The 20929-nt window shown below is 33.2% G+C and overlaps 1 protein-coding gene across 6 annotated transcripts; it reads right to left on the bottom strand.

Moving 5' to 3' along the window:
• Positions 1-136: 136 nt before the first annotated feature.
• On the bottom strand, positions 137-17031 carry unc79 (UNC-79 domain-containing protein). 6 transcript variants are annotated; one of them, XM_018520436.1, is made up of 44 exons: positions 16905-17031; positions 16386-16556; positions 15845-15934; positions 15415-15600; positions 14609-14841; positions 13866-14502; positions 13153-13294; positions 12818-12994; positions 12460-12731; positions 11949-12091; positions 11608-11835; positions 11289-11435; positions 10784-10913; positions 10513-10685; positions 10129-10277; positions 9873-10030; positions 9501-9682; positions 9114-9315; positions 8794-8988; positions 8553-8666; positions 7674-7822; positions 7333-7454; positions 6853-7084; positions 6504-6645; positions 6238-6436; positions 5627-5897; positions 5237-5463; positions 4696-5120; positions 4543-4632; positions 4251-4427; positions 4049-4137; positions 3671-3924; positions 3459-3572; positions 3237-3377; positions 3010-3164; positions 2701-2795; positions 2293-2544; positions 1928-2155; positions 1639-1800; positions 1359-1531; positions 985-1246; positions 736-876; positions 511-633; positions 137-423 (listed from the first exon to the last, which is right to left on the bottom strand). In XM_018520436.1, the coding sequence occupies exons 1-44, from the start codon at positions 17029-17031 to the stop codon at positions 235-237; spliced, it is 8268 nt and encodes a 2755-aa protein (XP_018375938.1). In that variant the 3' UTR covers positions 137-234. The 6 variants fall into 6 exon arrangements, with proteins under 6 accessions (XP_018375938.1, XP_018375942.1, XP_018375939.1 ...); XM_018520440.1 differs by having other exon boundaries at positions 8595-8666; XM_018520437.1 differs by having other exon boundaries at positions 10784-10901.
• Between the last annotated feature and the right edge of the window lie 3898 nt (positions 17032-20929).

Raw genomic sequence — 20929 nt, 5'->3', positions numbered from 1 at the left:
AAGTGATTTAGAAATTGGATTATGGAAATAAAAAGTGTTTGAAAAATTCAACACTATAGTAAAAAAAAAATTTAACGATTTATTAAAATTATTTATAGTAATTATAATTTAAAGAACAACTTTTTGTATACCTCGTTTTATATCTTCGGCATATATTGATCAATGTGAAATTTTCCAATTTCACAAAATAAAATTTCGTAAAGCTCGTTTTTAAATTTCTCTTTTTTTTTTTTTTTAAATGGAATAGAATTGCGTGGCGGTAGAAGATTGCATTTCTATTTGGCCCATCTTAAACTGTAAACGATGTAACCATCGTAAGAGTATCGCGTTTGATTCTCTTCTATTAGTAACGAAATTTTCCGCCATTTTATTCGGTGGGAAATCGCGGCAATTTTGCAACCGCATTTGTAAATGTCCTGGTAGCTAAAAAATGAAACAAGCCAACAATTGGTCACCGTACTTTGTCTTTCTGTTCCGATTGTTCGGTTTTACCTCCAATTCTGTTCTTACTTGAACATGATGAGAAAATAATATAGCATTCCATAGAGGTAGTAATTTGCTCAACAGGATCGATCCGCATTCTAATAAGGCCTCTAACAAGCTTAAGAAATGCAAGTTAAGCATTTCAGAGAGCTAAAAATTAAATTGTTTCTTCATGTTGTTGCTTCAAGTTTATTTCGAATGTGTCAATTTAAGAAGATAGAACTTAAATAATATTGAATATTTTGTACTCACAGCTTTCGAATAAGAAACGAGTTGCAAAATGCATGGCGTTATCTTCCCCCAAAATTCTAACAAGATATTCATGGTGACATTGTGGCTTTCGCTGTTTGTTGCATTATTTTTAGACATTTCTTCCAAATACATTGTCCAAAGCTAAAGTCAAAACGTAATGTTTCGTTAATGCAAATTCAGTAGAACTTATAAGTATAATATTTCACAACCTGTATTAAAAATATTATATATAATCTAAGATATAAATACTTGGCAAAGAATGAACGCGTGGAAGAGCGAGGACATGTGAAGGACCGAGGTTTTTGATTGTTCAGGAAACCCCGAGAAAATGACTTGTATGTGATCTGCGATGTGGCAAGATACTTCTTGAGGTATCGGTTGCGCCAACGGTACCGTTGAATGAGAATGACTGTTATTGTTGCCAGTATACATTGCTATATGCGTAAGTGATCCCAGTAACAGCCAGGATAAGAGTCTGATGTGGCCAATACAATCGACGTATTCGCGAGCTCTAAAATGTTCACGTAAATTCAATTAGCTTCTATAATTGCATTAATTAGATAAAATCTTATTAATAGTCTAAAATACAAAAGAGATGACTAATAATGATAAAAATAGCTTACCCTTGTTGTATAGACGGTACGGTGTATAACCACGGCAAGTAACGTGCTACGGCTCTGTTCTCTCTATTGTTGCCTCTCGTAATTTCTAAAGCTACGTATTGAGCAAGGCCACACTTTAACATCCCGCCTATCGTGTCCTCGTTTAATCCTGCTTGCATACCTTTGCTATAACTCTGAGAAAGGAAAAGTTCTTTAAGTGACGAGGAAAATAAATTTCGCAGAATCTTATTAACTATAATAGCGATTTATTTAGCACACATCTGCGTGTTAGATGTATTACCTTGATCTTACTTAAAGTATGAAAATCAGTTAAAAATTCGAGGACATCCGATAACTGATTCTTTAAAGATTCAGAAGCATTCGTGTTATAGATCGGCGACATGTCTGTCTGAATATTATTTTCCATTGCAACGACACTATTAGGCAAGGATCCTCCAATATCCTGCATTACACGTTATTATTAATATTCTTTTAATTTGTCAGTTTTCAATTGTAGATTAATTAAATTATATCCAAAGTTTAAATTGAAAAGCTTGACATAATGTTATGAATATTACGCAATTACTTACTTGGAGCACAAATTGAAGCAATAATAAAAAGTTGGAGTCCGGTATTGTAATTTTAAATTTAATGGCCTGAATTAATTCGAATACAATCGTCCTTCCAAAAAAGTGTTTGTCACGATCACGAGTAAATCCTCTATGGCACAAATAGCACAAGTCCGTTAAATAATTATATTGCAACGTTGAGTTTTGTATAGCGTAACTTAATATTTTGGAGAATGGATCCAGCATTCCCTAAAAAAATATTGAGATACAATTGAGATGCTAATTTAATTAAGTAAATTAATAAATAAACTACACATTAATTTATTTTAATTAGTAATCCGGAAACAAGAAAAAAAAATGTTATGCAATTTTATTGATTAAAGTACCTTCGATTGTTGAATCCCTGGAACTTTTAATATTGAAATCATAATTCGTAAGAGAGGAGTAATATCCTCGATGGAAGGAAGCATAAGAACGAGTCTTCGAAATAATCCATCAAATTGTGTCAGTAATCCACTCCATGTGGCCGCAGCAGGACCCAATCCTGCTTCCAATGGCAAACAATCCAAGTAACATGCTATATTATATAATATTATTGGCAGCCGTTCCAGCGGCAATGACTTTTTCATGTTTAACGTCTAAAATTGAATTTTACAGGGTAAAATTAATTTTTTTTGAACATTTTAACATAAAAAATACACTTAACGCGATTCTAACATAAAAAATACACTTAAGAGTTACAAAAACAATTAAGAATTTACTTTTTACGCGTAATATTTAAATTACTTTCTTACCTCAAGCAACAATTGCAATGGCGCGATTGGATTTAACTCGTTAAAATCGACTAAGGCTTGCGCAACGCTTTTGAAAAATTGCAACCTTGTCGTTTCTGCAAGTTGAAAGAATAGAATGTATAACAATAGATAACAATAAAAGAACTTACTATTATTTGAAATTTTCCTGGGAAATTGATGTGAGACAACAGCTGTATTCGTAAAATGTATATGACAATTATCAAAAAACCTTTAACACTCTTATATTAAAAATTTCAGAATTAAGAAAATTATTTGAATTCTATTAGTCTATCAATATAATATTCTTACCGTTTAAATGAGTCTGAAACATTTGCGTAAATACTCCATTAGGTGCTAATTGGTGAAGAACGCATCTGAGAAATTGGTGCGCTACGCTGACCGCACCACCTGGAAGGTGCATATTCGTTTCGCTTTGCCAGGGATACATTGCATTAAGAGCAACCCTAGTACACACAAGCAATACATTAGTACTTTATTTCATTAGCTTAAATATGTGGTAAAAATATAATATTTACTTGGTAACCACGCCGAGTATTTCTGGTAATAACGGTGCCGCTAGGGATGGCTCTCGATGAATAAACGTTCCCAAAGTTATTATACACAATCCAAGTTCTTCATCAGAATATTCTTCTCTTATCGTTCCGCACTCCGAACATCTGTAGTAATGTTATCAAATCAAGTTGAATGAGATGCTAATAATTTAATTCAATAACATCTAGTATGTTATTAAATTATACCTATCGTAAATGCAATCGTCGCCGATGCGAAATAAACTTTGCTTTAAATTAAAATCTGCATGATACGCTTGTTGAGAGACAAAATCTAAATTTTGTTGGACTTGTGGGCCAGACCTATCGAGACAAATATACGCAAATTAAAATGTGATGTCTGTAATATGTATCATCCGTATAATTTTGTTATAAAAGTACTAATAACATAAGAAATTTACCAAGATTCCATTCGTCTCGCGTGAGTAATTATATCTTGATCCGTTATAGCAGTGATCTTCCGTGCTCTGTCACGTTGAATTCGAAATTGATCCTTCAACTTAATCTTCTGATCATAATCTGCTATTTTTGAGACGAAATCTCCGGGATCGATAGCTGGAGGAGATGATTCCAAAGCCACCTGTTTAATTAGTCTTCTCGGACTTGGCGATCTACTCGAATTAATTTCATTGCACGTCGGTATGAGTGATGTTGACTGTGGATAATAAATAAAAGATGTTTTATTTTTATAAATTTATTTTGCCTAAAAAATAAGTATCTATTTTGCGCGTTTGTAAATCACGCGAGATTATAAAAAAATCAATAAAAAATGTTTTTACCACATTATCAGATGCCCCACTATCCTGTTTCGTGAGTGTTATACCATGGGTGTCACGTTTTACATCTTCGTGCAATTTATTATTTGTATCTAAAAGAGAAATATTTCGGAGTTTGATTGTGACAACTTTTATTAAAATATTATGCACGCGTGAATATTTGTTATCGGCTTATCACCAAGATCCAGGATTAGTGCATACAAACCTTCGACATCTGAAATATCGAGAGCTTGACGTACTCGCTCGACTAAGCTGGGGAAATCTCTTTGAGGCCCAACCGGCAGTAATCGTTCCGGCGTTGGAAATTCCAGCTGGGAAACGCTATGCGGACTCGTAATATCACTGGACATACAAGTTTCGCTGTCTTGCTCAAATGAGGAACCTATAAAATTACACTCGACTTCAATCTTTTTTAGATTAGACAACTTTCCTTCCATTTTATTTTTTGCTCGCGTTATTAAATCTATCTCTTTATCACTTTAAATCATTTTACTTACTGACTGTCAAAATGTCCATTTTTGACAATGGTGATTCTGGAGAGCCATATGTATCTTCGCATTTTAACACACGTTGCGCAGCTCGTGATCCTAATAAGAAATTGTGTACCTTATTTATTATTAATTAATAAAATAATAATACGAATTGCTTACCAGTCGCTCGAGCTATTGTACCAATGGGAAGCAATCGTTCAACGGTTGGAGTAGTCATTAAAGGTTGCGGACCAGTAGGAGGATCACCTATTTGCTGTCCATTCTCTGTACTTATGACTTGCGATGATATAGAAGAACTCAGTGCCGGTGAACTCGAATTATCGCTGTTCGTCACTGTAATTACTTGGCAAGGTGAAATCGGCGATGTCGCCGTAATTGTGATCTGCTCCACATGTTTCTGTCTACCTAAATGTTTAGCGTTCAGAGGCTCGATATTATTGATAGTCCCGACAGTTTTAACGAGCGCTTTTTCTTTCTCCTTTTCTTTTTGTTTCTCCTCCTCCATTTCCATCTCCTTTTCTTTTTCTTTCTCCTTTCCCTTATTCTTTTCTGTTTCCTTATCCTTTATCTTTGGTAATTCAGGTCTAAAAGTTTATAATAAAAGAAATACAAATATATATTTTTAATATTAATAAAAATAAATATGTATTATTATTAGAAAGTTGCATTAAATAATAGTTGGAAAGATGTTCAGTCTTACCTTTGAATATGAGATATGCTGGTAGCAAGTGCTAAAGCACTCGATAAATCGTATGTTTTCAATGTGTCTCCGTTGTAAGGTAAATGTCCTTTGCCATTTTTTGTCGGCATAGCTGTTTTAGGGAAAAGTCTTGGAGGCTCTTGTTGTCCAGTGAGAAATGTGCTTGTTACCATCATTTTCACTCCTTCATATACGCTCCATTTCTTTTGAGGGCCACTTTTATTTCCCTGCAGCAAGTGATCACATGTTTTTAATTCGCTTAATAAGTTTCAATTATTTCGTATTTCGCCATAAAAATTTGAGAATGTTTTCACTTTATTTAAAATTGGTTCTTTTTGCTATTATACACTAATTATTTTATGCAGGTTGATTTATAATAAAAAAAATTACTTGATTAACTTCATCTTCATTTCCACCTAAGAACCATATAGGCTTCGTCACGGATTCTGCCTTCGGTTTATTAATATTTCGATTGTTTGGTTCAGCCGTCCCATCCAACACAATCGACATATGTGGTTCTTGAAGAGATGCATTTCTGGGAATTGTTTCTTCTAATTCCCCAAGGGATCCTCCACTGCTGCCATGTAAGGTGCTGTCAGATTTTGGGCTCTCAGGAATCGCTGCCAGCTCGGACTCCGTATCATCCGCATTGATTGAATAACTTTGCAAAAGTATTCGCAATAGCGACAAATTATAACATGCCACTACTTACGTAAATAAAGTGTGTACTAACGTTAACACAATTCATACACCTATTAAATATTATTTAAAAAGAATATTGTAACAGTAAAGTAATTGATCGCTAAGTATGTATAAAAATTATATAATAAGTAATCTCTTCTGAAAAAAATGCTAATAATTGCTATTAAATAAAATATACATTATTTTCATCTCTATTATTTTCATCTACTCTTTAACTTAACTAATAATATTTGTCTGTAATTTTTCGTGCAATTCAAGAGTGTCAACGATTTCAAGAGTACGACTACAAATTTATTGACCTGGTAAAATGTTTGTTGAAATAACGACATGCTGGACTATTATTCTCTTCCCAATGAGTTTCCATTTGCCCGTGCATCCCTCCAGGACTGCGTTGATGCACCGAGATTGGTGCGCGCATCGGTGGAGTTTCCGTATCTATTTCTCCTACCATGTTCATTGTCAATTCATGTTCTACTCCGAGCGAGGGTTGAGACACATCTGAAGGATATACCGCTTTATAATTATTCTCTGAGATACGATCTTTTAGGCTTGTTTGAATTCTTACCACGAGATCTCGAAGGCGGTGCACCCATAACTATAGTCGCTGGTATTCTTCTACACTGATGATGCTGAGTATTAAGCGTATTCAAAACTATCTTCACTAATGCTTGAAGCTGATTACACCATGGCTGTTGCCCATACTGACACTAAAAGAACGATTTATAATTACTAATGTGAGAATTAATCTGTAATAATCAATTCGCGCAAAAATTCGTACATTCTTGTATAGTTATATACAAAGATACATAGTTTTATGCTTATTATACTGGTTTCCTAAAAAGGAATCACATTTTGGGAGTTTTAACTTATATATGTATATAATATGTTCATTATTTTTCATATAAGTTTTTTACCTTGTATAAAATAACAAGCAAAGACATCAACCAAGACCGTCTGATATGTGGCTCTAAATACCAAAGGCTGTAGTTCGGTGGTTGATGATCAGTTGGAGGTGTAGATTGCGGAGGGCAAGGGCAATATTGTAATATCGCCAAAACTGATGGCGTCATCAGCCAGCCCATGACATGATTCTGGTCTAATAGTTGTGGCAAATTAGCAATGAAGACGTTAAACGCTGGCGACAACCTATAATGATTCTATTGTTATAAATTTTATTAAAATAATAAAAAACAAAAATGTAAGAGATCTCTGATATAAAAATTTGATACATAATTTTAATCGAACATCGACAAAAAACTGGAAATTGTTTCATTTACTTGATTACAATATTTTTTACAATCATCATTGTATCCGAGAGCTGTTAAACTATTAATATAATTCGAATGCTTACTTGTAATAATAATTAATACAATATAATGTTACGGAAATCTCACCTTAAACGTTGCGGAGTGGTATGGAAAGTGCGCTCAGTTTGATTGTATCCCAACAGAAGATATAAGTGCCGCAAGACTATACCCTGCGTTTTCGACATTGGTTTCTCATCCGTCGGATAGGCCTGATTGAATGATATTAATTTATAAAATTGAAGGCGTAAGATCGAAAAAATGTTTTACGATTTTTAAATATTTTACGTTAAATGTATATCGAAACCCTGGTAGCAAGCTGACGTCAAAAAGACGTCATTTGACGTCAAAATGGCGTAGCTTGCTACCTGGGAAGCTTTCTCTCTTTTCTTTTGTATTACGAAGATAGATTTAATAGGTTGATGATTTACCTGATCCTGTCTCGATAGAAATTGCATTAAGAGGAAGACTAGTAAATGCATAGTTTCTTTATCTGCTTCTTCAAGATCCACAATTTTGTGAGTATATCCTGGCAACGTACTAGCTTCGTCGACCATGTTCAATGAATGTATGTGACCATCTGCAAAGTTTTCCAATATTAATTACGTTCTATAATTATAAGATTCACCAAAAAAGAAGAAATAAGATCTACAAAGTAAGAATATTAATGTTAACTATATTTCTATCTATCTATGTCACTTTTTACAATTCAAAGAATTAATTATAAATTTATGCTAATTGTAAGTAAATCATAAATTTACACTAAACAAAAAAAAAGGCATGCACATCACACATTATCTCAAAGACTAATTAAAACGATACACGAAGAAAAACTGAACTATTAATTCGAAGCTGTATTTTAAGATTATGCGAGAGAGAGAGAGAATGAAGAATTTTATTTTTATATTATATAAAGTATACAATTTGACTTGCTTTCAGTAGATAAAAAATTCTGCCCAATCAAATCTATTTTACGAGATAAAAAAGGATAAACACTATTTTTAAATCTTTGTTATTACTTGTATATTACAAAACATGCATTTAAAAGCAATTTATAAGTCCTTTCATAACTTGCTCAATTTACTTTACGATTTCGAAAGCAATAATCTTCACACTTTAAACATACATTAATAACAGACATCACTAAAGCATTTCTGCAAATTTTGCGACTTGCTACTTACCGTTCGACCTATTCGAACGATCCATCTGGAGTTGATTGCGTTAACATCCGTGTAATACAAACGAGCAACATATTTGCGCGTACATTTATGTCTTGTCTACAGCTACGCAGGCAACACACGCTACTCTACCTGGAATACTGTTATTAGGCGGGGTGGACCCCAACAACTGACCCAGTCCGAATCTCGAGCTCTTCCTTTTCAAGATCGGCGCAGAATACTGTCGGCTGTACACCTTTTCCTTTTCTGCGTGAAAGATGCGGAAAACAAAAGGAGAAAAGTAACACACAGTGTACGACATAGTTTGTGATGTGCGCGAAAAGGCGATAGGGATAAGGACTAGAGAAAAAGCGAGAACGTTTAGGGTACGTACCTTGCTTAGTGTCTTGTCGAGGTATCATCGACGCGGGTGCGGACATCGTACGCTTGTAAGGCCATTTTGTGCCAAAACTCGCACTCAGTGTCTTTACGGAACTTGTTCCGCTACCGTCAGACTGAGATAACGCTTCATGTGCGCGATGTAATTTCTTCATAAATATTTCACTATTCATATCCGTATTTTTTAAATCTATGACAGAAAAGCTTACTCAGAACATCGATATATTTACTCAAGCAACATAATTTTTTTAATGTAATACATAGCGTAAAATGTCATAATATTTATATTTTTCCCACTAATAGGATGATACTAACCGCGCAAATAAGTCACATCCCCCGACTTCTCCAAGTTGATTTGAGCCTCGAGAAATAACGTATCAAATCGATTCAAGAAAAATTCCCACGTTAAGATACGTCGATCGCTAAGACTATTGTGTAGCTGATAAAGCGATTGCAATACCATTGGCCGGTCTACTATTACGGAATCAAATTGCGTTTCCAGGCATAAAATTAACGACTGAAATAAAATTATAAATAATAGTTCGAATTTAACGTGGAGAATTATTTTTCTTATCAAAATCCAGAAATTATATATGATATTAAACAATAAATAAATACTCTAATATATTGAGAAAACACACGATAGATCTTTAAAAACTCAATTTCAGATAGGTGAAGTTTTAAGAACTTGATAAAATTTACCCTAATTGCTGTATCGTGAATAGTACCGAGGTACAAGGTAGCACGTTGCGCAACGTACACATTATTGTCATCCATACTTGTTATTAAATAACAGAACGCATTTGCTAATGCAGCTTGAAGACTTAATATGTTCCGCAATGGCGTTGAATCCATAAATCTCGCAATTAATGTAACACGTTCGACTGAAATATAACAGAATATCATTTTTAAAAAATTTAAATCAATTAGAAAATAAAATAAAGAAATTAAAAAATAAAATAAATTAATAAATAAAGGAATATATAAAATAAATATACTATGTTAAAATGAGAAAGATCCAATTAGAATAATAATAAATCAAGTAGTCAATTTATTCAGATTATATGTGATTACCCGCGACGAATCTAACACGCCAATCGGAATTGTGAAATTCTTCTTGTACAAGCCGCCAGAAAGTGTCGGTGCCGCAGGGTAATGTTACGCAATGCAATAACAACGGAACGGTCACTTGTGCTATATGCGAATGTTCTGCGTTTAAGAGTTCCCATAAACTGTAAAGGATAATAAACGATTGAGAAGATTAATTGAAACTACACAAGTTCTGATCACCTCTGTAAAAAATACTTTAACAAGTGTAGCTAATACGTACTTTTTTATTAATAAATTCTCTTGGCACCATATAAAGAATCCTTGATGATCCTTCACTGCAGTATTAAATGCGTCACCATACAAGCACATTACATTCAAGCACTGCAACATGTAGTAAAGAATGTCCGGTTTATCGATGGTCATTATCTCCTGCAAATGAAATTTTTCGAAAGTAATTTTTAATCATTTAATTAAATAGTTTTGACAATTGTAAAATTTATTCTTATAGTTATAGGATTATAAGTATTATGATTTGTGCGAAATGATTACTTAAATAGTTACAGTCAGCGCGTAATTATTAAATAAATTAATAATCGTAATTCTGTGCATATTGCATATGCATTGTAGGCCGCTGTAATTTGTAGTACAGTCATAGTATTAATACCTTCAGCAATTTATGAATATATTGAAGTTGTTCCGGTAGTTCTTCTATCGTAAAACGAAACTTCCCTACGGAGGTATGCCAAAAATCATCCGAATCAGCTTCCGGACTTAAGCTCACGGGTTCATCGTTTTCGCCTATCAAATGTGGTTTTGCCACGCTCACTGTTGCGGTAGCTGAAAATGTATACATATGTATATATGTGCATTTATATAATATTATAATTAAATATAATTTTTGAAAAGTTGTGATATACATAGAATATTGTACTCACCGACGTCTGTTTCTGACAGTGTAACCGTTCTCGCGACGGCCGACATAATCTTCTCCGTTGGCATGATAGCTGCGAGGTCCAGCTGTTCCGAAACTGTCTCTACTGTCGCTGTCATAATCTGTTCGAAGAACTAACATAAACGATCAAAATAGCTATTCCGGTAACATAGATTAGCCTACCGTGTCTTTGTGATCAGGCCGTGTCGTAGAAGAAGAGACAGAGAGAGAGAAGCGCATACGGACACATATACACAGTTAAGACAGTTTTAAGTAGCATGCTGCTTTATTAATGGAAGATTGTGTAATACGCAGTGACATATTAGAAATAACATTTTTTTGGTGATGTTTATCTCATTGAAGAATAATTTTCTTTTCGTATCCTTTTTCTTTTTTCAATAAAGTCACGGAAATTTAATTGTCAATGAGACAAACATCAAATATGTTATTAACGTCCGAGATCGAAAGATTGATTTGTCATTTTAGAGTTTATTTATTAAGAGACGTACGTGTGGCATATGAACTAAGACTCCACCGACAGAATGCATTTCTGGTACAGGCATGTTGATAACCACATCCGGTTTCGAATCACCCTTCTTTGTTGTTTCCGGGGAACTTTTACGAGCATTATCATCCGCATTTTCATCCACTATTGTCTGAAAAAGATAAAAACTTGTTAATTTTCTCTTGTGTTTCACACATAATTAAAACATTTTAATATCGAAAAAATAAGTTATTATCTATAAATATTTATTTATTGCACAACATTTTATTATAATTATTTGTATAATAATTATTAATTAAATTAAAATTATGAAGTCAACTAACGTCGGGAGGATACGCCGGATTTTCTGGTGCCATGTAAGTAATCAATTGTAGACATAGTTGGTGCCAGATTACCCTTGACTCACAATAAGAACATTCGATGTCTGAAGTATTATCGCAAACGTGAGAGTTGTTCCAATTGGATGCAACTATGGATTTCATTAAATGGCAAGCGTCTCGACAAACCCGCGTATTAATTCCAGTATGCTTGTCTACATTTTGAAGTTCCATCTTCCAAAACCAAATTTTTTTATTTTGTTTTCGTTACATAAAAGTGAATCAAAAAAGATTCTATACATAATTAATATATATATAGATAACGCTTTTAAAGATTTATATCTCACCTGTTTCAGTAATATATCAAGCATGAGAATACAACAAGATAAATTAAGTTCTGCATTCGTCAAAAATTCTATGTGTCTTGGCGTTGGCACTACATCATCGGAAAGTGGTGTCGATTTCCCCGAATCATTTTCCACTATGGGACCTAAACATGTTAAAATCATGCCTAATCCTCAACATATATCTAAGTTCTAAAGTGTCATGTTTGAAATACAGAATGCAAGCGAACCTCTTATAGCGATTGATAGAGGAAGGTTTAAAGTTTTTTTACCTACACAATTTGAAACTTCATAGTAACAATACTTTCATCCAAAAAAATTTTCTCTTTGAGTCCAAACGACCCATGTAGTCGAGAATTAAAATTATATAACAAATTTATAATTCTAAATAATAAATCGTGAGTGGAGCCTTTTTAATTAAAAATGAAATTAATTTTTATAAAGCTAACAATTCTTTCGGCAAAATATTAAGGTACAGTGATAACCAGTACAGATACTAATTATAATTACATACATGTAATGTTTACATCATCTTCCTTCGTAGACTTGCTTGGCTTTAATTCTGATTCTGCCAAGCTCATCGACTGCATAACAGCTACTCCGTCGCTAAATATTGAAAATAGTTGATCCAAGGGTAATGTTATTTCCAGCATAGTAAGTGTTTGCAACCAGTGAAGGGCCTGTTCTTGTACTTTAGCGCTCGTATTGACGAACCGTTTTGCTATAAAGTTATACATTTTCTTCACGTCAAATCCTAAAGAATTCATGTCTCGGTCCAAGATTTTGCTGCAACATAAAATGATAAATATTTTTCGTGTAAATTGAAAATTCCAAATATATAAAGATTTTCTCGAAATAAAAAAAACAAATACCTCAATATTATCTTTAGCTCCTGAAGTTCATTTTCTGGAACGTCATTTACCACTGCTTCCATCCAATGCGGCATCACGTAATCCCATACGTCGGGCGTTATCACTTCGTACGGTACTAGACAAAACAGTCGATGCAGTCCGTCTTTTAAATGCGACGTCCGAGAAGCCAAGGTTTCCCTTTTGGCAGAACAATAACTGATGTTAATTTTGTCAACGTGATTTAATCGCAATCGTAAATATTACAATAATATCGTTCATTGTAAATTTCGTATATATAATCAAAATTACATATATTATGTAAATATTTTATTTAAAAATGCAAATCTCTGCTTTACCAATGACCTCCGACCCTGACGTAGTCCGCAGGATGTGGTAGAAGACAAGAAATGAATACTTCATAGTGCGTTTTCATAACTTCTGAGAGCCAGTCGCAAACGTACTCCGTTTTTAACTTCTCAAGCGCGCTTTCCGCCTGCCCTGAAATGATTGAGAAATTGATTATAAAAAACAGAAGTATCAAAATTGATATAGGAATGCTATTATAATTGATCGTTAAACTATCAATCTAACGACATACAACACGATTGGAACACATGAACAGATTTGACATTTATTATTATCCCGAACTTTGGCATGCAATAATGCGAGGCTACATTTTTTAAAGTATTCGACATTTAAGTGCAAATTTCAAATATGTGTCGAGTTGTGTGCTGATATCTTTGATACATTGCATGCAATTTTTATCAATGAAATCTCGAATATTTTCGTTTAATTCATACGACGGAATATATTAAATTCGGCTAAATATTTCAGGCGTATTTTGGTTTATAATTTCAGAAACAAATATATTCAAACATCGACATAATGTTTTCCTTGAGACAAACATGGAGGCTAACAACATATATTTTACATGTACAGTGTGTATACAGAGGATGCTTACATCTTGTACATCTTGGCAACATATTTAGCCGACATACCACGCTACTACCTACGTCTGGCTCTCTACGTCTACTTGAGTAAAGTGTATATATGCAAAGTGTTAAATTACCAACAGAAAAGATAAGGTGTATAAGTCTTTTTTCAATACCATCGAAACAGTAGGCAGTGACATGAAACCAATGAAATAACATTGATAATAAACGGCCCAGTATTTCAACCGGGGTATCTTCGTTAGGGGTACAAAGTCCCACTAGCAGCCATACGCCATATCTGCCGAGGAGCTGTCGTTCCTCTAAGCTTGTAGGGTCGCAATGACCGAACGTACTCCCGATACCGCCAGCACCGCTACTTGCGCCACTGCTACTTCCTACGAATCCTATGCCACCCTTATTGCTAGTACTAGCACTTATATCTGTTGTGTCCCGATTGCTATCGATACTTATCGGTTCAGCTTCTCTGAGCAAACTGTAAAACAAAATATCATGTCTAGCTGAGCTTGCATTATCACTTATGATTACGGTTACAGCTTGCCTGACAATCGCTTGAACCATATAAGTTTGTGCTTGCGGATCCAGCTGCGAAATGTGCGGAAGCGCCATGTGATAAACGTGATCACCGCCACGACGATTGTTATGACGAATACTGTGACATTGCTGACAATATCGTATAGGATGATTTCCATTGTAACTTGCGCATTCTGTCGAAAAGCAAACACTGATAGCTGATTTATCTGTCCCTCTACAGTTCTGATCAAAAACAGAAAATAAAAATATTAGTAAAATTTTAAATATTTGAGCGACATTGTACATTATGTGCAACAAACTTGAATTCTCTTAAAGTCAATATGTTCACCTTGTTCTCGCAAACCATAGACACCTGTTGCATTGGATGCAAAATGTCGTAAAACATTTGATTTGGATGCTCTCGATGAATCTCATTCGCGCATTCGATGCAGAGATAAAGAGGAGGCGGAGATTCAACGGCGTACGTGATGGAAATGTCATGATTGTAACAAACTTTTGCAGCTTCCGCATTGCCGGCATTCGGACAGCTATCTCGTTGACATACGAACGGGGTGAAATCATCTGGAACACAGATAATACAGTTTTATATGTCATACATTGTTGTATGAATCTTGGAATTTGTTTATTATCTCTTGCCTAATATTAAACATATATCGATATATTAAATACATTATATATATTTATATTTTTCGTATATAATAAACTGATCGTTAACGCAAAACGCATGTCATAAAGCCTAATAAAATAAAATTTAACATATTAAACAACTTATGATTTGTATAAGAATAAACTTTAATACGCTGTTACTGCAATACATAATGCCTTGATAGTAAAATTTCGCTGAAATCATTCCACGTTTTGGAACACTTTTCAACAAAATTTCAGCATTTCAGAAAAATTCCAGTTTAATTTCAACGATTTTTAGCTGAGAATTTTTTTTTTAGCAAAATTTCAATTTAATTTTAGTGATTTTTCAGTATGTTAACTGAAAAATTCACTTTCAGGGAAATTTCAACAAATGTTCAACAATTTCGCTGAAATGTTCCAAAACGTGGAATAATTTCAGCGAAATTTTTTCATCAGAATGTACTTTATATTTTTGTTAATTATTATAATTTTAGGTTTAATACTCACTAGCAAATTTTACTAACACCGCACGGCGATCAAATAAATTTGGATTAAATGAAGGCCAGTAATAAAACAGCAATTTCGCAGCTGATGCTCTTGCTGATGCGGTGCCGTAAGCGATAACGCAAAGAATGTCTTTCACTACTCCTGGCTTCAGAGCCATTAAACACTCCAGCAATTGACAATGATGAGCTGGAAAAGAGAAAATTTTCTCTTTCGTAGTACACATACGTCTACAAATTTAACATTTTTATTCGTATGTGTGAGTATACACATATATACACACTTTCATAATAAACAATATTTTAGAAAAGCGTGTAAAGGTACTAGCACTAATTATCTTGTTTAATATAATTTTGATTACTATAATTTTATGAATTAAATTGTATTAATTTTATACTTTTTCCTATGACATACATTATATTATATATGATACCTGGATTATTGGAATACTGAAACACCATCATTATAACAGCGGCCACTGATTGACTAGCGGCACTTTCGTCTCCAATTTCAGGTTTCCTTGCTGAAAGTTAAAGTGTTTGTAATAAAAATCTTTAAAAATTTTTTCTTCTACCATTAGCTTTCAAGTACTACAATATAATAATAAAATCTTAATAATATATAAATGTAGCTACAAGCTAATCTGGATAACGTCATCTCATAAAAATAAAAGTATTAATTCTGCTTATACATGTATCTGTATATGTAGATGATTAAAGCTTATGTTTAAATTAATTATTAATAAAATGCGCACTATTCTACGCTTTATCAATTGATTTTTTTAGCCGGCAAGCCAATTTTTTACTTAACGGAAAAGCTCCTATCGGTAAAATACTAATATTTTCTTTCCACACTCACATTCCCTCCCGGCAGCTGTTATTCTCTCTTAGAAAGACGAGAATGTGTGCTTATCATATAATATACACAAGTTCGAATAATACCGATATAAATATAAATGTAATGGAAAAACTCACTGATGGTAAACGGTAAAATGTAAAAACAGAGATAATTGACAATTTCTTCATGCAGTTCCACGGGAAGTACTGATATCGTACTGGCAGTTAAGTACGATAAATTGTCAATTAAATCGTGATCCAAGAACAGCAGCATGCACGCTAGACATTGTAGCAAGGCTTTCCCGAATGCTAAAAAATAAATGTAAATTATATTTATTATATGCATAGAATTAAGATGCTTGACAAGAATATTCCGAGAGAAAATTTACTAATTTATAAGCAAATTGTAATCCATAGTTATTGAAAGTAACATACAAATTTATATTTTTATTTATACCATATAAAGAAGATATGTAAAATTAATTTTTAAAACATGCTATTTTCTCGATAATTGTTAGAAAAAGTAACGAAATTTTTTTAGACTTTACTAGAGTCAAGTATGAGTAACACGTCTAATTCTCCATTTTAATATATTTAATAATATTATTAATGTAATAACATATATTTAATAATAACGATAGAATAATGAAGACAAACCTGGCAAGCCAACATGGATCAACGGTGTAACGTCAATCATCTGCGTCAACGCATTGTAGAGCTGCTTATAATCCAAATTTGGGAACAAAGCCATTCGTTCTCCATCGAGCTGTTGCGATTTGATCATATCGAACGGTGAAACGGATGATTCTTTTAACAGACCTGAAAATATTTATTGCTATATTTCATTTACTAGATTATTTAAATAATTATGTTGAAAAACGAGAACTAAAAATTCTTATAATATAAATATTCTTATAATATAATGGAGAGAGAGAGCTTGATAAGAATATTCCGAGAAAGAGAAGATTTACTGATCGATTATAAGCAAATTGTAATCTATAATTACTGAAAGTAAATAAAACAAATTTGTTATACGCAATTTGTTTGTACATCAATTACTTACATAGCAAGGTTTGAGAAAAATATTTCAATATATTTGCGATGTCTAAACCAGAAGGTATCGGCTGGGTTCCATAAAGTAATCGTTGATAAGCGTCATGTAGACTAGCAAGCTTTAGACTATCTGTACAATTTAATAATTTTATAAAATATTAAAAAATTTCTAAAAATTGTTTATAATTAAAAATTATATCAATTTATTAAAATTAATTAAGATATATATAGTATTTATTATTTAAAATAATATATTTATAAATTACAACAAAGATTTATTTCTTCTTTTAACAAACAGAAAATAATGTATAGTAAACATTATGTAATTACATGATGCGTATCTCGTCCCCATCATGTTTATTCAACTGAGCAGACTCATATTCTCACACACCCTGGGATGCATTGCATCGCAATTAAACTCTATTTCTGACAATAAAATTCTAAGTAAAGATAACTGTTTTAATGGAACACAAATCGATGAAAACAATTATCTCGAGCAATAATATCTTCGATAAATTTTCGGAATGAACATGCTGGGCGAGCTCACGACTGGAGTCATCCCCAACCTGCAAACTACGAAGACGAGCGAGGAAAACGGATGTGCGCGCATTTTCGTATTGATCCATTTGGAATGCTCTGCTGCTGCGCATTGATATTTTTCGTTGTTGGCAATTTGCCATATCGTATGGTATTTTGAAAAAATCACTCCAAGAACGTTATAAACTTAAATTAGCCTTTTATTTACATTTTTTAAAATGAAGTTTTAAGACATCTATTCTACTATACATTTTTTTGCAGATGGGACATTCCCTTTTACTTGATCCCTCGTGTATTTTTTTGTGTCTTTGTATATTTGATTTGGCATACATTTTCGAACATATTTCGCATTCCTGTAACAAAAAGAAAAAGATGTTTTAATCCTTTTTTAAATAACGTATTTGCAACCTCTGTGAAATTGGCCCCATTTTTTTAAATTTGGAAAAAATAATTAATTCTGATTGCTCCATTCTGGTTGATGTAATTTTACAAAGAGTTCCGTCGATTAAAACGGTGAAAACACCATTTAAATATCGGGGGGGCCAACTTCACGATTCCGAAACTTTGAACAGCTATAACTTCTTTACGGTTCATTTTAGCACTTCAATCCATATAGGACAATCATTAGAAACCTTTGGAGGGCTATCAGAACTTTCAAGAAAGTACCGGATTTCCGAAGAAATTTTCCCAAAATATTTTTTTTGAAAAAATTTTTTAGATTTTCAGCCTTCTGTTACGAGTTCTGATAGCCCCCTTCCCGTCCAAGGGATTCTAACGATTATCCTCAATAATCAAATAGTTAAGACCACAAACAAATAAGTTCTAGCGCCTTGAAGTAGAAAAATTCAAAGCTCTAGAACATATTACTTTAATAATAATTTGTATACTTACAACTTCTTCTTCCTTCTTTTTTTTATGTTAGTCTGTAATGAAGTATTCAAATTAATTAATAAAGAAAAAAAAATTAATAAAGATTGACCGCAAGATAAATTACACGCACTTACGTTTAAATCTTTTTTGGCCTTTAATATGAGTGCGTCACTCTTTGCGGATTTGCTAGAGATTTTCCTCTGCAAGTTTTTCAATCTGCGATTAAGAGTCTTTACTTCGAGCTTCAGCATTCTTCGATTTTCGTTTAACTCATTCAAGTGGCTACACTGTGTACAGAGGTATCTAATTTTAGATCGCTCAGTTTTCTATTGAGATTTTTGAGATTAACTATGGTCTCAAAAAAAATACTAACGATAATGTGCATCGAGTCTCGTCTAATGCAGCTGGTGTTACTGCACATATCATCACTGTTGTGGCGACTCGCCACTAGAGGTCTACGGGACTCACTCGGTTCGCGTAAGCGCCTCACCGCGCGAATTTTTCTTTAAATAGAATATCATTCTGGATTCATTCCAGGCGTCTAAGGCAAGTCCCCCACTACATCGTCTTACTGATAAGCTTAGTAGTGTGGGACCAAGACGAAACGCTGCTGCCGACTCCGAAGCTTCGAGTCAGGCCTTCGTGGTAGACATATCCACACTGTCATTGCGTTGCCACCCAATGAAGTTTGAAGTAATCTTGTTAATTTACTGTTTCAAAAATTTTTACATAGTCTTGTGATTCATTCAATTTTTTTATTACTAAGGCCAACGTTGAAAGTGATAAGTTAATATGACGTCTTTCCTTGAAACGTTCTCCAGTAGCACCTGTCTGACGAACTCTTTCTGAACCAGCTAGATCAACCATATTTAATTGGGAAACTTGTATTGCACTATCGGAACTTGCACCAGCCTCACGACTTTCAATCGTCTGCAATAATGTCATTGTGTTGCAACTTTCAAATTTATGGAAATATATGAATTATTATATTCAGGTACAGGCTGTATCCCATTATCCATTACAAGTAAAAATCTATAATATACATAGCGTAAACTAGATTTTTTTTTGCATTGCAATGAATAACAAAAGTTTGCAATTATAGTAATTTATATCTGTTATATACAAGTTACTTTATTTAGTAGTAATAATAATAGTACATTACGATACAAGTGCGCAAAGTAGGTGTTTCCCACACGTGTGGGAACACCTACGCAGCGCACGAGTATCGTATACTATTTTTCCTACTATCGTGCTCAAAGTTCGATTTTGCACACGCATTTGCGCAAAGTATCACTTTCCCACACTTGTAGTTTAGCGTGCGGGAAAGCAGTTATGCGTGCGGGAAAGTACTTTCCCGCACGCATAACTACTTTCCCGCACGCTAAACTACAAGTGTGGGAAAGTGATACTTTGCGCACGCAAATGCGTGTGCAAAATCGAACTTTGCGCACGATAGTAGGAAAAATAATTTTCTTTTTTAAAATATCTCACATATAGTATTAATGAAAATTGTTCTTACAATTCTAAATATCGTATGGCTTCTGCTACTTCGCTCATTCATGTTTGTTTTGCCTATTCTTCTGCTTTTATTGCCTTTATTCATTATTGCTAAAACATTCTCTGGACTATTTGTAACTTCTTCCTTACACTCTACGAATACTTGACCATTTACATCTTCATGTACTTTCAAATCTGTTGAGTTTTTGTCTTGGTTTTTGTTTAAGAGATCATTAACTTTTTCATTATAAATCTAGGTATGATACTCTGAAATATTAATATATTGTTATAAAATGCTATATACTTCTTATATGAATTTTAAACAACCAATACTGAACAGTAATATTGAATCAGTAATACCAACAATACACATAAATAATATTGCAAAAATGTAATCAACATTTTTGCAATATTATTTACATAATCAATATTATTGACAAATATTATTGATAGCCTTATTTCAGCTCAGTTCTACATAATTGTGCAACTATATTAACAGAAATGCTGAAGTACTCTTTTTACTGATCTTACACAATTAATAATACTGTCAGAATCAACAAATACTAACAATATTATATAGACGGTAATCTAGATTCTTGATTTTTAAGCAATAGTATTACTGTGATAGGGAGTACTGATATTGAAGAATAAAGAAATTTAGATCACTATCAATATTCTATAATCTATAACAATCCATAATCTATATCAATCTATAATCTATATCA

Source organism: Trachymyrmex cornetzi, unplaced genomic scaffold (genome assembly GCF_001594075.2).
Source record: "Trachymyrmex cornetzi isolate Tcor2-1 unplaced genomic scaffold, Tcor1.1 scaffold90, whole genome shotgun sequence".
Lineage (NCBI taxonomy): Eukaryota > Metazoa > Arthropoda > Insecta > Hymenoptera > Formicidae > Trachymyrmex > Trachymyrmex cornetzi.
The sequence above is the reverse complement of the archived record's forward strand: the minus strand, read 5'-3'. Positions and strand labels throughout refer to the sequence as shown.

Coding starts and splice junctions, on each gene's coding strand:
- unc79 (XM_018520436.1), bottom strand. CDS start 17,031: ATGATCAAATCGCAACAGCTCGATGGAGAACGAATGGCTTTGTTCCCA. Junction 8,989..9,113: donor GGATGTGACTTATTTGCGCG/GTTAGTATCATC, acceptor TTTCTGTCATAG/ATTTAAAAAATACGGATATG. Junction 3,573..3,670: donor GCGAGACGAATGGAATCTTG/GTAAATTTCTTA, acceptor TTGTCTCGATAG/GTCTGGCCCACAAGTCCAAC.